This window comes from Emydura macquarii, unplaced genomic scaffold (assembly GCF_026122565.2).
Source record: "Emydura macquarii macquarii isolate MOO-44397 ecotype Brisbane River unplaced genomic scaffold, CSIRO-AGI_Emac_v2 contig_306, whole genome shotgun sequence".
In the NCBI taxonomy this organism is placed as follows: domain Eukaryota; kingdom Metazoa; phylum Chordata; order Testudines; family Chelidae; genus Emydura; species Emydura macquarii.
Genome location: NW_027130443.1, coordinates 14,961,773 through 14,978,241, shown reverse-complemented (window position 1 = coordinate 14,978,241; position 16,469 = coordinate 14,961,773). Strand labels below are relative to the sequence as shown.

Genomic DNA, 16,469 nt, shown 5'->3' with positions numbered 1-16,469 from the left:
GTGAGGAGAATGGGCAGCAGCATGGATCCAGCACAAAAGCCTCTGGGAAAGCTATCATCAGCGGATTTGTATCTATGGGCCTACCCGACTCCCATTGTTCTGGGCTTGCCACCTGTTACCCACCCCAACACCCCACCCAACAGTGCCATGCTGTCCCTACCTTTAGGCCTGGTCCCTGCAGCCCCTGCGCTCCCGTTCAGCTCAGCAGATCCCTCTGCTTCTGGGGGCACCCTACACAAACACAGGCACACAGGTCAATGCACCCCTAAGTGGGGTAGTGAGAACAAGGGCTCTAGGGCACGGGCGAAGGGGTCCAGTTGGGCTCTGTCCCTGGGAGAAGGGCAATATCAGGGACACCCTTATTCACCCTACCAGGCCTCCCACCGCCATCCTGTCAAACTTCCCGTGTAGGCGCAGCATCTCCCCCAGCCCCATCATCGAGTTTACAATGGAGCAGCTAGAACGCCCACTTTCCAGGTCTCACATTGCTAGCGTGGAGGGAAAAGGCAGATGCAACTACTTTATGACTCTGCAGCGCCTTGGGGTCCTTGCCGCCCCACCCCAAATCCTTGCAGGGAGAGCTTGTACCTTCACCCCATGGAGCCATGGCTCTATACAGCATTACTGCCTTCTCCCCACAATCAGCCTCCCATCTCCCCATGCCCTCCCCCATCCCCATCTCCCCAGCTAGACTCCCTTCCCCCATGCCATTCCCCATCCTCCCTCCCCACCCTCCAACCAGCCCCCTTTTCCCCACACCAGCCCCTTCCTGCTCACCTACGAGGGGAAAGGAATGACTGGGACAAGGGCCCACTCTCCATAGCGTTACTTTGGCGGCTCGGTTGGTCAATCACTTGGAAGGTTGCCAGATTTCTACTGCATTAATAGTTCAAGGTAATTTAAAAATTAGCTCAAAATTAACCAAATATATTTATTGTGCTAGTAGCCCAAAAGTAGATCAACTCATTTATTGAAACAAGTCACCTCCTGATTGTCTTTTACTCCCGGGGGAATTTTGCACCAAAAATTAAAAATCCGACACAATATTTTAAAATTCTACATATTTTATTTGTCAAAATAACACAATATAATCACACCAGTTTCAATTATTTTGGTAATTTATTTCAAAATACCTGTCAGCGAGTATGTCTGTAATACCACAGAAAAAAAAAAATTCAGGAAATGTTTTTTTGACAAATAGATTCCTTACTAGGCATATTAATATAGAACTGTGAGTAATTCATTTAAACTATACTACAGAGTAGAAAGTATTTCCCGCCCCTCCCCCCAGGAGCAATGTAAACGCTTGGGAGAGCAAGGATAAGGGAGGGGCTGAGCGGTTCGGGCTGCCAACCATCTGTAAATGTACTGACAGTCAGTAAAAAAACTTACAATTTTAACACTGTCCATCCATAAATGAAAGTGTCCGTAAAACTGGGTAGAAATAACACATTTTATTTTGACATTAATTTTTAGTGCGGTCAGCACAAAGTTTACCTCAGGAAAAACTAAAATGCAAGGCCGGCAACCCAAGAACCTAGAGAATTGTGGGTTAAGTATGGACGTTTTCTGAGGGGGGGGAGGGTGTCAGGGAGCCCCCCCCATGCTGACCCCGAGCCTCTCCCATTCAGTCAGGCACATCTGTCCCTGCCCCGTGTAGCCCGACACCCCCATGCCTAGATGGCCCTGCACTGGCCCCCCCCTTCAGCTCAGTGTTGCCGCCCCCCCGCTCCTGAGCCCGCGCCCCAGTCTGAAACGAGACGCCCCGCCCCGCCGGGCCCCGCTCTCTCTCTCCTACCTCAGCGGGCTCCGCGGGGGCGGGGGCGGGTGGCGCGGGTCAGTGGGCGCGCGGCGCGGAGGATATTTGAACAACGCGCAGCCGCGCGGCGCCGCGAGGGCGGTGCCTTTGGCGCCCAGCCACAGCGGCCTCTGTGGGTGGCAGGCGGAAGTGCCGCACTTCTCAGGCACGGAACGTTATTGGGGTGAGGGGCAGCAAAACAGTCCAACCCAGCGCAACTGGTAACTGCTCCGCTGTCGGTTAAACACAGCGCCCAGCTGCCCTCCGCCTTGGAGCGAGGGACAACGTAGGCCGAGCAGCTGAGCCACTGCCACAGGAAGCCAGGGCAGCTATGCGCAATGCGCATGCGTGAGGGAGCTGAGCATGCGCACTACTAGCACCAAGACGGGCTGCGCCCTCCCGGCTGCACGGCCGCCAGGGGGAGCCGGAGAGCTCGGCAGGCAGGTGCGCGGCGGGGGGGACTCGACTGGCCTGGCCACGGGCGGGCGGCTGCTGATCTGTCTTACGGGGTAGAAATCCAGAGGGTTTACGCAAATGACGAGAATAACCCTGTCATTTGAAAAGGAGACGCTATGCAGATGAGGTTATGCATATTCATCAATATCCAAATGAACACAGTCATTTGCGTAAATCCTCGGGGTGTCTGGCCAGTCGCCTCGCGCACCTAGCCGCACGCTTGCTCTGTGCTCTCCTAAGCGGCCCTGACTCCGCCGGTCGAAAACGCACGCAGGCCATCCGGAGGGACTGGACGCTAGTAGTAGTGCGCATGCTCAGCTCTCTCACGCATGCGCGAGCGTTAGCTGCTTCCGGGAGTGTCTGAGCTCCCCAGGTTCTGCCCGGCATCGCCCTGTCCTTCCCCTACCCCCCACGCGGAAGTCGGCCCGACTTACTCAGCCGTCAAGCCGTGCCTCGGCCTCGGCGCCGCGGGGCTTGGATGGAGGAGTGGTAGGAGGGGCTGGGGCCGGGGCCGCCGCCGGGCTGGGCCGGGCCTGGGAGTGATCGAGCAGCCGGACCGCCAGAGTAACGCTATGGAGAGCGCGCGCCCTTGCCCCAGTTGTGCCGTTCCCCTCGGTTGGTGAGCGGGAAGGGGCTGGTCGGAGCGACGGGAAGGCCGGGGGCGGTTGCGGGAGGGAATTGTGAGGAGGGGCGGTTGGGGGGAGGAGGGGTGGGGGATGGGTCTGGGCAGAAGGCGGCAGTGCTGTGTAGCGCTCTTCAGAGGGGAGTCACTCCGAGCCAGTAACGGAGAACTGGAGGCTGACGGGGGCTTTCATGCCGGGCGGAGGAGGATGCTGGAGAGGAAGTGCAGGAGGGTGGGTTGTATCAGATCCTCTATAAATGCACACGGGGACCTGTATCTTCAAGCCCCCTCAGATGGTGCAGAGCTTGCCCATGGGATTTGGGGTGGGAGGGCAAGGAAGACGCACTCTGGATGGCCCAACTCCCTAGTAAATTCCTTCAGGGTTTGCTTGGGGAATCTTAACTACTTGGAACCGTTATTGGCAGTGGAGTTTGGTTTTTCTAGCTCATAGCTATTTCCTAAGGAGTTCTGGTGCCTGGGCTTTGGGAGTAAACCCAGGCTTGTGGGTGTGATTGTGGGTGCCCTCTGTTCCCAGCTCTACAACTGAGCCAGTGAGCAGGAGGCACAACAGACCTGTGTACTGTCAGGCCTATGTTGATGAGCAGACTCCTACACTGTGCTCAGGTTTTAAGGGAAAGTGCCTGTTGTACTATGCTGTGCTGCATCTATCTGCATTGATGTGTTTAGCAGACAGGATTGCAGAGTGATTACTGTGGGAGCCATATGTCTTGCCTCCAAAGAATGTTAAGGTCTTAAAGCTAGGAAGCATACCTTTTTTCTGGCTTCCCCTACTCTGATTAGAAAAACGGCTGTCGACTAATATTCGTATCTTAACCAGTTCCATTTGTGAGCATTGTGGGGAACTCAGGGTTTAGAGTATCTGAATTTGGTGAGAAATAAGCAATGCCCACAACAGTTCTACAATTGTTTGTTTTCATCTTCTGTAAGATGATGGCAGTGTAGCAGGGGATTAGAAGGTGGTCTTAGATGTCTGAAGTGATCAGCTTTTCAAGGATGATGGCGTCAGCACCCTCCCCACACAACACTTCAGAGTGGGTATCAGTTTGTCTGCTTTCCTATCTGCAGATAAGGTTGCAAGCATTCAGAAGGGCTCAAGAGATTTCAGACCTATTACTGGGCCAATAGGAGCAGTTGTCCTAATATTGTCGTGAGTCAATCCTGCATTCCAATTAGCACATGAATATTCACACCCATTGACTTCAGTAAACCTTTGGTTTCTTTATGTTGCATCTCACCAGGAACAGATTTTTATAGAAAAATTTGAAGGAAAAACAAGATGATTGTGTTTATAATTCTCCACAAACTGTGAATTTTGTGGAGGAGGAGTATATATTTCTTTGCCTAAGAAGATTATTCTTTACAAGTTTTGACTCTTTCGCCATTTAAAGTTGCATGATGCTATTATCTGGAATTTATATAAAATAGCACCTCTAAAAATGCTAAGTTTTAATATTTGCTTGCCTTAAGAAAAGTAGTAAAGTAACATCTTTTTCAGTCGCTCTAATTGGGTGTGACATACATGACAGCATATCACATCTGTTGCAGTGTAACTGAATGATTAATAGACTTTAAGAAAAGCAATTATGGCTTCATTTCAGTTTATCAGCTCTTTTGTTTATGCTTACACTGTACTACATGTTAATCTCTGCCATTCCATTGATTCTGGCAGTGTGCTCTAGAGGGGACAGAGCACAGAACTGGAACTCGAGATATGGGCTGTTTTCCCACCTCTATGTTTAGCCTGCTGGGTAACCTTGGGCAAGTCGCTTTCCCCCTCTATGCCTCAGTTCCACCATCTGTAAATGGGGAATAATGATACTGGCCATCTTTCTGAGCACTATTGATGAATAGTACTATGTAAGAGTAGGTGATGGTGGTGTTGTTGTTAATCAGCATCCTGTATTTAAATTCCTTCCTTTTTCACTAGTGACTCACTTCTGTACTTTTCCTCAATGAAGTTGGGTGAGGGATGGGGTGATTCCTATTGGAGTCACTTTTTTAAAAAAGAAATTTATTTTCAAGCAACTATCATGGTATTTCTGTACCAGAATGCTCCCTTCTCGTCCCTTTCCCAAAACCTAGAGAAGCGCCTATGTTTTAAGTCTTGGTGCCCAGGCTTACTCCCAAATGTGGGAGAGCCCACAGTACAATGCACTAGAATTGTTCTGCTTAGTTTCCTCACGGTACCAAGTTGAACCATGCTTTCTTCTTATACTTCAGAAAGATTGACTGGCTTAACAAAGAGTTTTTTCCAAAAGTTGACTCAGTTATGTTGGATGTCAGTGAAATGGGACAGCCCAAAAACTCAATTCTACCCAGCATAAGAACAGGGGGGTTCATAGGTCTCTGTTCCGGTTTTGCTGTGGAACTTAAAACACTTGTCGAGCTGAATAATTTAGAAACCGTAAATGCAGCTGATGAAAAATTTAAATGAGACGTATCCATAATTGAAAGTTCGTACAGACTGAGCTTTCTGACAAATGGTGATTCAAGCACTAGACCTGTTGAACAATCTGATGTATGAATAAAGTGTTTGTCTGATTCATATACTTACAACCCAAGTCTGGCCATCTTAAAAATGACCATATGTTAGTTGGAGGGACAAATTTTTTGTTTCTCATATCTTAGGAATTTTGAAAGAAAAATCCCTAAAAGATGTAATCTTGCCTGTCTCAACTCTTGATAACTTTTAACTGATTTTATTTCAAGATCCCAAGGTTTGGTACTTGTTCTTACGCATTTAAAGGGTGGAAAGTGTGTGTAATTTTTAAATAACATGCTAAGAATGTCTACAAATACATTGTTTATGTCTCAAATATAAAATGTCCTCAGCTTTAAATCCTAAATAAAATGTTTCTCTTTAAAATTGACTTGGTATCCCATACTTCAATACTAGCAGTGAGAATTGGCATTTGCTCTATCTGATTTGAGGTATAGCTGATTAATGTTTATGTAAACAGATCAAAGCATTCTCCTTGCCATTATACAAAATAGATATGTATCGCATCTCTAGGGACTTTAAGACTGTAAAAAGAGCCTCTAAGTAGATGTTTGAATTATTTTTGACTAGACATCTCATGTGTGTCTAGAATTCCTTTCTAGCATTTAGCAATGACATTAAAAATGGTTTAATGTTTTTACACTGTTAATATGCTGGTAAATACAGAAACTTCTGGCCATCTACGTAAGCAACTTTCACTTAAGAACAGTGTCCAATACTCCTCCAATAAAACATTTGTATGTGTGATCCTCCTTTGTGGAGGAGATGCATCTTATCAGTGGCGAGTGGTGGTATAAAGTAAATTTCAATTTAAAATACATGTGGGCACTGTATTACAATAGGTGCCAGGAACTTTAGCTGCAACAACTGAGCTTCAAGGCCTGATTCTACTAGTCCTCAATTTGCAAATACAAGCATTTAAAAAAAAAAAAAAAAAAAAAAAAAAAAAGTAGGTTGAAAACTTTCCAGAACTCCCATGTTTCAAGCAGAGAGAGAGCCTCAGGCATCATATTTAAAATGTTCTTCCTTATATATAAAACTAATGAAATTGTAGTGAGTGGCACATTTGTGCAAGGATTAGCAGAACCTCTTTTGTTTTGGTCTTTGACTTGACTTGCATCCTCATGGAGGTCAGTTTCTCTTGTGTGCTTTGTTTTGTATCCTGATGTTATCAAGTGCCTCTTTAATAGTGAAGTGGAGCTGTAGAGTTGGATTTACCTGGGCTTTCCTATGCTACCTGTACAGTATTAAGCTTCAGTTGGTAACATGATGCAGATCTTGGCAGAGATAATATACTGTACTTCAAAGAGCAATGGTCTTTATCAGCACAGTGTTTGTAAAGTTCTTTCAGATATGCCCAGGTTAAGGTATGACTGAAATAAATTATTTTTAAACCCACATAAAATTTAGAGATAAAGTAGTTTAAGCGAATTCCCATTTGTGTAATTGTAGTACCTAGCACAATAGGGACCCAGCACTGTTCAGGAAACTAGGCACTATGGAATACTACTACTAATAGAATTAAGAACCAGGGGAGCATTAACATGGCATTTTTAAAGGGAAATTGTGCCTCATCAATCTATTAGATTTCTTTGAGGAGGTCAACAAACATGTGGACAAGGTGATCCAGTGGATGTAGGGTACTTGGACTTTCAGAAAGCCTTTGACAAGGTCCCTCACCAAAGGCTTTTAAGCAAACTAAGCAGTCATGGGATCAGAGGGAAGGTCTTCTCATGGATCAATAACTGGTTAAAAGATAAGAAACAAAGTAGGAATAAAGAGTCAGTTTTCACAGTGGAGAGATGTAAATAGCAGGGTCCCCGAAGGAACTGTACTGGGACTAGTGCTGATCAACATATACATCAATGATCTGGAAAAAGCAGTAAACAGTGAGGTGGCAAAGTTTGGAGATGATAAAAAAAAATCACTCAGAGTTAAATCCAAAGCTGACTGTGAAGAGTTACAAAGGAGTCTCTCAAAACTGGATGACTGGGCAAAATGGCAGATGAAATTCATTGTTGATAAATGCAAAGTAATGCACATTGGAAAGCATTAATCCCAACTATACATACAAAATGATGGGGTCTAAATTAGCTGTTTCCACTCAAAAAAGAGTGGATATTCTCTGAAAACATCTGCTCAATATGCAGCAGCACTCAAAAAAGCTAACTATGTTAGTAACCATTAGGAAGGGAATAGATAATAAAAAGAAATGTCACAGTGCCACTATAAAAATCCATGGTATGCCCACACTTTGAATACTGCATGTAGTTCTGGTCAGATGCGTTAGAATTGAAAAAAATACAGAGAAGGTCAACAAAAATGATTAAAGGTATGGAACAGCTTCCATACGAGGAGAGATTTAAAAGATTGGGAATGTTCAGCTTGGAAAAGATAACTGATAGGAGATATGATAGAGAGATTTAAAATGAGTGGCAGAGGAAAGAGTAATTTACCCTTCCCCATAACACAAAAATCAGGGTCACCCGATGAAATTACTGGGCAGCAGGTTTAAAACAAAAATAAGGAAGTACTTCTTCATATGATCCACAGTCAACCAGTGGAGCTAATTGACAGGGGATGTTGTGAAGATCAAAAGTATAACTGGGTTCAAAAAAAGAATTAGATGAGTTTATGGAGAATAGGTCCATCAATAGCTATTAGCCAAAATGATCAGAGATGCAACCCCATATTGTGGGTGTCCCTAACCCTCTGACTGCCAGAAGCTGGGGCTGGATGGCAGGATGGATCACTCAATAAAATCTGGCACTGGCCTCTGTCAGAAAACAGGATGCTGATCTAGATGGACCTTTGTTTCTGACACAGTATGGCTATTCTTATGTTCTTAAGAAAATCATCAGGTAAGGCAACATTAACATCCAGGCCACCGTTGGTGCACTTTGCCAAGCAGTCCTCATAATATTCAAACAAGCTCCAACTCTGCCTCCACAGCTAACTCCATTTCACTTCCACCATACAACCAGACATATCTTTTTCCTTTGAATTTCTCTTAGGGCGCATAACCTTAACTCTGACATGAGATTAATTTAGGTAATAATGCATTATAGGCCTTTAAAGTAAAATTTATGTCCAGTAGGGCATCTTAATTTTGCTGAGTTCAGAGCTAAGCATGTGAGTGTTATTCAGCAGAATTGGATGTGATTTGTAGGGACTTTAGGGCCTGGGCAGAGTGGGGCTATGATGCAGAGGTTTGAGAGGCAATAAGGAGCACAGCAGCTAGTTGAGAGGGTTAGGAATACCTCTTCTGCCTTGTGCAGCACTGAGTAGCAAAGCTGAGGTTGGGGTGAGGATAGGGTGAGGTAAAGAGCACACTTGCTCCCTTTCTGTTTGCAGCCTCCCCTTCTGGATTCCAGCTTCTATGTTAGAAAGCCCATAGCAGAGACACTTTGTCCATTGGCTTCCTTGGTTACAACAGTTAAGAAAAATGTAATAATGCTGTTAGGCATCATACACTTCTTTCAAAAATTACTCTATGATGGTGTTTGATTCTGGATTAACAAATGTGGGAAATTACATGTCTAAGATCATTAAAATAAAGTGATAGTGATCCAACAAAATCTTAGATTCACATGTAAAATATCCAAAAAGAAGGATTTCAAGTTGCTTAGACTTATCAGTCTGCAGCTGAATGTAATATGAAAATTAGCAAGAAGAAATGGTACAAGTTTGGGAAGTTCAATGTTAATTTAAGGGATTGAAACCTTGCTTATGTGGAAAAGCTCAGTGTGGTTTGGAATTGTTGGGGCACCTCTATAATGTGTTATGGTATAAGAGATGGAGAATTTCTCCTTTTCAGTTTAAGAAACAGTGCTGCTATAGTACTCAATAGTTGCATGTTTCTGAAGCAAAGAAATAATTGAAAATTGATGTCTCACATTACTTAGGGACACTAGTACCTTGCAAAGTCTGGTGCTTGTGGTTTGAATTAAATATTACTGAACTGTATTTGACTTCGGAGATCGGGCACATATTGTTGCCAAACGCTGCCGCACAATAAACACTGCCAAAATAAAATCCTGCATCTTTGAAACTGTGTAGCATGAGGCAGTGCAAGTGTACATGAAAATGGAAAGAATTGAAATATATAAACAGTTCTTCCTGCACAATTTTGTTGTAATGCTAGCTTTCCATTTTTAGCTTCAGTATGATTCACTGGATAAACATGCAGCTTCAAATTATGGCCTTATTTAAACTAAACAGCTATCCTGTGCTGGTTGGGGCACTGTCTTGTTTTCTGGTAGCTCACCATATTGTAAAATACAGAATGCGTTCTTATGCACTTTACAAAAATAATTGATATTATTGAGGTTTAAGAACAGTTTGAAACTATCGACAGAATTACTCATTGACATTTGCTTGTTAGCCTAGTTTCCAAAGTCTTCCTCTTCATATTGTCTGTGCAAAAAGATAATTTTAAAAGTTCATGCTAATCACTTGGTAAAATTAAAGCATGTTGCTTCACTTCTTCTCCACCCAAAGAAAGTGAACTGGTGTTCTGGGATGTTGCCCTTTTCCAGTGATGTATATGGCAGCTACTCCCTCCTCCTGTAATGGAGTGAATGAGAGAGTTCCATGTTGCATAGGTTGTTGTTTGGGAAATCTTCAGTATATTCATTGCTGAGTAATTTGCATGTATTTAGCATAAAATTAATATTGGGTTAAGAACTGCTTCTTAATAGTCTGATTATATTAGTGCTACTTGTAAGTATTCTGTTACTCTCGCCTTCTGACTATATAACATACAGAGTATTAACGGAAACTAATCAGGAAAAAAAATAAATTTTGGTATTTTGTTGATTTCCCTGTTCCAGGCTGGTAGGTATCCTTGCTCCAGACTGGTTGTTCAGAGAAAGGTGATCTATAACTTTCTGTAATTTCTGCTTCAGTTTCTGTCTTTCCCTACTGTTCCAGATCCCCTATCTTCCTCCAATCTCAGCAGTCACATCAATTTGGTTACCTGAAGCCTGAAGGTACTTTCCCAAAGTACTGGAAGAGAAGATAGAGATGATGCGAGTGCAGCATATATAGTAATACTTCAGGTTGTGATAAGAATAGTGAGCTGAGCTTGGTGCACTCCTTCGCTGCACACTGATCCCATGTAGTTACAGATGTGGAAATACCCGCCTTATAGTGTTATAAAGATTAATATTTTTATATGGTGTTTTGAAGATGCGAAAGGCTAAGTGCTATTTAAATGATTAGTTTTTAATGTTGCAAGGCACTATTTGTATTAATAAAACTCTACAAAAGGGAAGTAAACAAGAACGACTGGATGTGAGGTCTGAAACTAAAGCCAGTTGTTGGCCCATGATGTCAGCCTGCATTTCCCACTTGCTAAATTTTCAGATAAGCATCTTCACGCTCTCTCCCGTGCTACCCTTCAGGCTGGTGAGATGCTCCCTGTAAACATCCACAAAGCTACCTCTTTATTCTCCTTCAAATCCTTCCTTAAAACTCTCCTTTTCTGTGACAATGCTGCTGCTGGTGTGTAGAAACCACCGCCTGTCAAGGTGACCAATATTGTCCTGTTGTTTTCTTGTACTCCCTGTCTGTCTGAATCCATCTGTAGTCTCTTGTCTTCTAGTTAGATTTTAAGCTTTTTGGAACAAGGACTGGTTTTTTGCACAGCACCTAGTACAGTGGGGTCCTGGTCCATGACTAGGGCTTCTTGGGCGCTACTGTAATACAAATAATTTTTAAAATAACATTGCTTGGGTCATATGCCAAATGTCCTACTTTAGATCAATAAAGAAATGAAGAGAGGAAGAGGAGGCAGACGATAATTTTATCTGTAAATCTGTTATAAACAAATTCAGGGAAATACAATTTTTAAATATGGTTTGCCTGACCAATGTGGACTAGTTTCTACCTAGTTCAGAGCATATTCCAAAAGGTTATTTCCCCAGCCACAGTACCCACGTCAATATTTTACAACTTCAGACAGCCCCCTCCCACCACTGTGCAGAAAAGGCCTATCTGCTTGGGCAGTCCTTGGAGCTGTCATTGAGCAAAATATGAAAAAAAGCCCACCAAATCCCTTGCTGTGTTTCACATGGCTCTAGGATATATGTTTCTGATTTCTCCTGTTAAACGTTTAAAATCACTCAGTCCCAAGAAAAATGTATTTCAGCCTCTAGGTTATGATTTAGTATCTTTTTTGAACTTGTAGGCAGAGAAGTCTTCAGCTCATTACCTGCCAAATCATGGCCCTTGGCTGTTGATGCCTCCATTATTCACCCATTCTGCTGGGATCCGTAAGCAGATTGATGGGTAGAACAATCTTAATGCAGGTAACTTCACAGAACATCCATGTTCATTTCTGCTTTGCTTTTGAAGATTTCATGAGACTTCATTAACTCTTTTTAAAGGGAAGCTGTTGAGGTAATTAGGCCTAACAGTTGATGTGCTTTAAAGTTTCTACTTGTATGACCCTGTTCTGAGGTTCTCTTCCTGTTTGTATTTTAAATGGATTACTGCAACATTGAATTTCAGACTACTCCAAGTGAACTTTAACATTTTTGTTTTAATGGTTTTGGTCACCTTCAGGCAAAGTAATTATAGAATAATTTCATCTTGATTTTTCAAAGGAGAATCAATTCAAAAGAATTCAGTGAAAGTTGGGTACCTAATTCCCTTAGAATCCTTTGAAAATAACCTTTAACTTCAATATGGAATAACTCTAAATATTTTACATGAGGTGGCTGTTCCACAAAGAGGAGGAGGGCCTCTAAAAATTCAGCAGTGTTAAAATAAAGCAAACCACGTCTGGATTTTGTTTTTGGTTGAAGTGAGGCAACCATTATGGTGACTCTTCCTATTTTTTCCCTCGTGAATGTATGTAGTAATCATGTTGCAGCAAGTTCTTTTCATTGAAAATGTCCCCTAGACCATGCTAGTGAAGAAACAGAATTGCCTTGTCTGTTTGATCTCCCCTAAGCAGAAGCCTGTGATGACTGCATGTTCTGCAAATCTGTGTCTAGCATAAATACTTTCAGGATGATGTCTACTGTCTGCATGCTGCTTTGTCAGTGATCTGCCTTCCCCAGGATGAGAAATATTTATTTTTCCTGTTTCTCAGTCTTGGAAATCTCCTGAGCTGAGACCACCAGCTGTCCCCTAAACAAGCAGTATTTCACATTATAATGGGCCTCTTGTCTTCCATGAATAGATTTCAGACTTCCAGTGCTCCATTTCCCCCAGCAGATATCCAAGACTTCAGATTTGGAAAATGTGATGGACGAGTCTTGAAAAATGAGCCAGACACCCTTTGTGTTAGCTGATGAGGTTAGGTGGGCTTTATCAACAAGGTCGATGCTTAGGTGAGAAAAGCAGCCTCCAGCCACCTTCAACTGCTGGGAATTAGAAGGAATTAGAATTTCTATGAGGATGCTGCCTCCGGACTCTGCTTGGGTCCATCCTTCATACCAGTCTCTGGCTAATAAGTGTCTGAAACTTCTCTGTTGGAAGAGAGCAGGAATTCTGTGATTGGGGAGGGTCTAAAACACTCTACTCTTTTCCCAGAACTGCCTTTCGGAGGAGAGAAGGTAAAGTGTTCTTTTTCACTCTTCTTCTTCTGGAAGCTGAATGGTTTTTGGATCCGCTTTGCCATGAATAATCCCAAGGTCCCCTCTACTGTTTGTAGCTTTCCCAAGCAGCAGCAAGGTGAAATTCAGATTCTTTATAGTTTCACTGCTGATAGGGGTTCTGAGTAACAGTGGTGAAAGGAGCAGAGTCTTGTAAATTTCACTTTGCTGTTGCTTGGCAAATCTTTGAGGAGCAACAGAGGCAGTAGAGCTGTCTAGAGACTCAGGAGTATAACACTGCATCAGTTAACTTCCCAGGTGTGAACCATATGTAATCTTCACAAGTTTAATGTCTAGAAACTTTTGTTCTAAAGTTTAAATTTTGCAGCAATTGATGCCTCTCCAGGAAAAACTTATTAAGTACCACTGGCAAATGGATTAATGGATTTTCTTTTGAGGGTTGGGTTATGAATATTTTTTGTCAGAAAAGGAACTTCAACACAAGCTTCATTTTATTTTGTACAATGACTATTTCCTATTGCCATTCTTCAGTCAGAATTGTACTGGTCAGAATTTTTATTTCTTCAAGAATATGCCTTAAAATCTGGGGTGTTTAAAAGAAATAACTATTGTTGTTGTTACAGAAGATAGTTTTTTGTGTTTCTTTTTAAAGCAACACTACAAAACAGGTAGCATTTCTGTAAGGGTATCCTAAAGACCTGATCCAGCAAACCTTTACTTATGTGAGTAATCCCTCTGGCTTTAGGGGTTACTCACTGAATAGGTGTTTGTATGATTGAAGTATTTTTCCCTAGCATATTGAGAAGTGCAATATTTGAGTGATATTTTTTGCCACAGCCTTACTTGATTTTAGTTCAGGAGTGTCAAATGAGGAGAATTTGGGTTGAGAGAAGCTGATTCTATTGTTCTAGGTGATGTCAAAGCCCTTAGGTGTTAAGGATGCTTTGCACTTATGTCTGGTCTACAATACAGACCTATATTGGTATAACTATGTTACTCAGGGTGTGAAAAATCCACACCCCTGAATGATGTAGTTACTGACCTAACTTCAGTGTAGACATGGAAATGGAGAGAGCAGAAGCTCAATTGCAGGGGTCCAATAGAGGTTAAGGAGGGGAAATCAAGGTAGTGGGAATCAATGACACTACAGGAGTTTCAGGCATGAGGAGTTTGAAAGCAAATGGGAGGAGAGATGAGGCAATAGTTAGAAAGACACAGGTAAGGGAATGAAATAGTGGGTTCTTTGGGATATGGGATGAAAGTAGGGAGCTGTGAATCCTAGGTGAGCTAGTTACAAAATCATAACTGAAATGTTCTACAATTAGACTAATTTTAGTTGATCTCTTCTTCAAATAGGAAGTGAAAAGCAAGAATACACCTTTTGGACATTAAGGAAGTGGTGGTTGGTTGATAGTAATGAAATTACCTCTAAATTGTCTCCTCTCAGTAATTGCTGAGAGTTTTATTAAAGAAATAGCCATTGTGTTACTGTGCTTATGTGAGGTGAAAACTAAAATGCAGACTGGAAGGAACAGCTTGTGAAACCCAGATGCTCAAACTCTTGCCACCCCAACCTCTGCCACCTGAGTCTCACTTGTAAAGCAAACCTTTCCATTGAGAGATCTTAAATAAAAATGCATTGTTTCAGTTTGAAATAACATCACTGATGTTCAGAAAAACTCCATACTTTCCATAAATTTGTCAGTGTAATAACTTCATCTTGTATTTCAGATCACTTTTTATTTTTTGGTTCAGTTGCTTTTGTAATTCAGGGAAACCTGTTGAAAAGGATACCTGTGCCTTTTAACATCTGACTCTCTTCACTCTTCTTTTTCAGATAGTGGGCATTGAGCAATAAGCTCGGACGGTATGCTGAAGCCAGGTTTGGGGCAGAATGAGTTTAAAAGATGCTGGCAGTGCAGTTTGCCAGGAGAAGGCGGCATACAATCTTCATATTTACCCCCAGCTCTTGACAGAAAGCGCCGCCTGCTGCAGAGTGACTGCAACTAAGGACAGCACCACTTCAGATGTAATCAAGGATGTGATAAATATTTTGAATTTGGATGTCTCAAAGCATTATGTGCTTGTGGAGGTGAAAGAATCAGGCGGTGAAGAATGGGTACTTGATTTGAATGACTCTCCTGTTCACAGGGTTTTGCTTTGGCCCCGCCGTGCTCAGGATGAGCATCCACAAAATGATGGGTACTACTTTCTTTTGCAAGAGAGGGACGCTGATGGGACCATCAAATATGTCCATATGCAATTGGTGTCCAAGGAGAAGGATGCTCGACGATTGGTTGAAAGAGGTTTTCTTCCATGGCATCAGGAAGACTTTGATGACTTATGCAATCTCTCCAATTTAACAGAAACAACACTCTTAGAGAATCTCAAACACCGCTTTCTAAAACACAAGATTTATACCTATGCAGGAAGCATTCTGATTGCCATCAACCCCTTCAAATTCTTGCCCATTTATAACCCCAAATATGTCAAGATGTATGAGAATCACCAGCTTGGGAAGTTGGAGCCCCATATTTTTGCCATAGCTGATGTAGCTTATCACACAATGCTTAAAAAACATGTCAACCAGTGCATAGTCATTTCAGGTGAAAGTGGATCTGGGAAAACTCAAAGTACAAACTTTTTAATTCACTGCCTCACCGCATTGAGTCAGAAAGGGTATGCAAGTGGTGTGGAGAGAACTATTTTGGGAGCTGGACCAGTACTGGAGGTAAATTTTAGGCTGAAATTTTAAATTGCACAGATAACTTTTTAAAAACTTTCCAAATAATAGTTGATATGTGCCATTTTTAGGGAACATTTTGAAGACCTCTTTCATGCAGAGGCATTGAAAATCTATCTTGATTTTGAACTGATGTTTGGAGACAGATTTTTAAATTATATTTGTTTTTTTTTAATCTCTTATCCTTCCTTACAACTAACTTTCTGCATAAATGGAGTAGACCATTTAGTCCTCTTCTGAAATAGGCTGTTTTTCTGTTTTGCTTTTGATCCAAGTTACATTCTTGACTTCAAAAATGTCATTTTGACTGGTAATATTTTCACAGCCAGAGCTCAGTATGCTGGGGTGAAGGATTCATTGGATGTCTCTCCTGAGAACAGTCTAGGGTCTAGCAGAACCAGTCACATGGTTCCACTGAATAAAGAATACAGTGAATGTTTTCATAAGTAAAAAGCTTTCCATTGAAATAGTAAGCTATTGGTGCTTTTTTGCATGGTGAGGATATCTTTAGCATTTCCATTGTGAACTCCCTTTTACAAGGATTTATTTCCCTGCTGTAAATGTTTGCTTCAGGCAGAAGCATATTCTCAGTTGGGGAGAAATTTTGATTAACCCTTAAGTATTCTGAGCAAATTTTGTCTTAATTACTACATCATTTCCAGCAGAACGAAAGACAGCAACCATCAGTCTCATATAGGAGTGAAATTGGTCTAGAAGAGTGTGAGGTAACAAGAGGGCAAACATAAACAGTTCTTGAATTCAGT

The 16,469-nt window shown here is 42.3% G+C and overlaps 2 protein-coding genes across 16 annotated transcripts in view; one reads left to right on the top strand and one right to left on the bottom strand.

Moving 5' to 3' along the window:
* HAUS8 (HAUS augmin like complex subunit 8) overlaps nt 1-2,885 on the bottom strand; it is a 54,438-nt gene extending 51,553 nt beyond the window's left edge. For 2 of the 6 annotated variants that reach the window (XR_010922240.1, XR_010922239.1), the window contains exons 1-3: nt 1,799-2,251; nt 778-876; nt 161-231 (exon numbers count right to left, since the gene is read on the bottom strand). Coding sequence is in view for 4 of the 6 variants with exons in the window: in XM_067561500.1 (XP_067417601.1) it covers nt 161-231; nt 778-821 (115 nt within the window). In the remaining 2 variants the exon portion in view is untranslated. Of the gene's footprint in view, nt 1-160; nt 232-777; nt 877-1,392; nt 1,642-1,798; nt 2,254-2,688 lie in introns of those variants that run through there. The other 4 variants (XM_067561500.1, XM_067561529.1, XM_067561490.1 and 1 more) reach the window with 4 other exon arrangements.
* The window catches only part of MYO9B (myosin IXB), a 60,352-nt gene continuing 46,205 nt past the window's right edge, over nt 2,323-16,469 (top strand). For 4 of the 10 annotated variants that reach the window (XM_067561237.1, XM_067561209.1, XM_067561218.1 and 1 more), the window contains exons 1-2: nt 2,331-2,869; nt 14,800-15,693. In XM_067561237.1, coding sequence (XP_067417338.1) covers nt 14,857-15,693 — 837 coding nt within the window. In that variant the 5' untranslated portion in view covers nt 2,331-2,869; nt 14,800-14,856. Of the gene's footprint in view, nt 2,874-11,145; nt 11,709-14,799; nt 15,694-16,469 lie in introns of those variants that run through there. The other 6 variants (XM_067561246.1, XM_067561174.1, XM_067561191.1 and 3 more) reach the window with 6 other exon arrangements.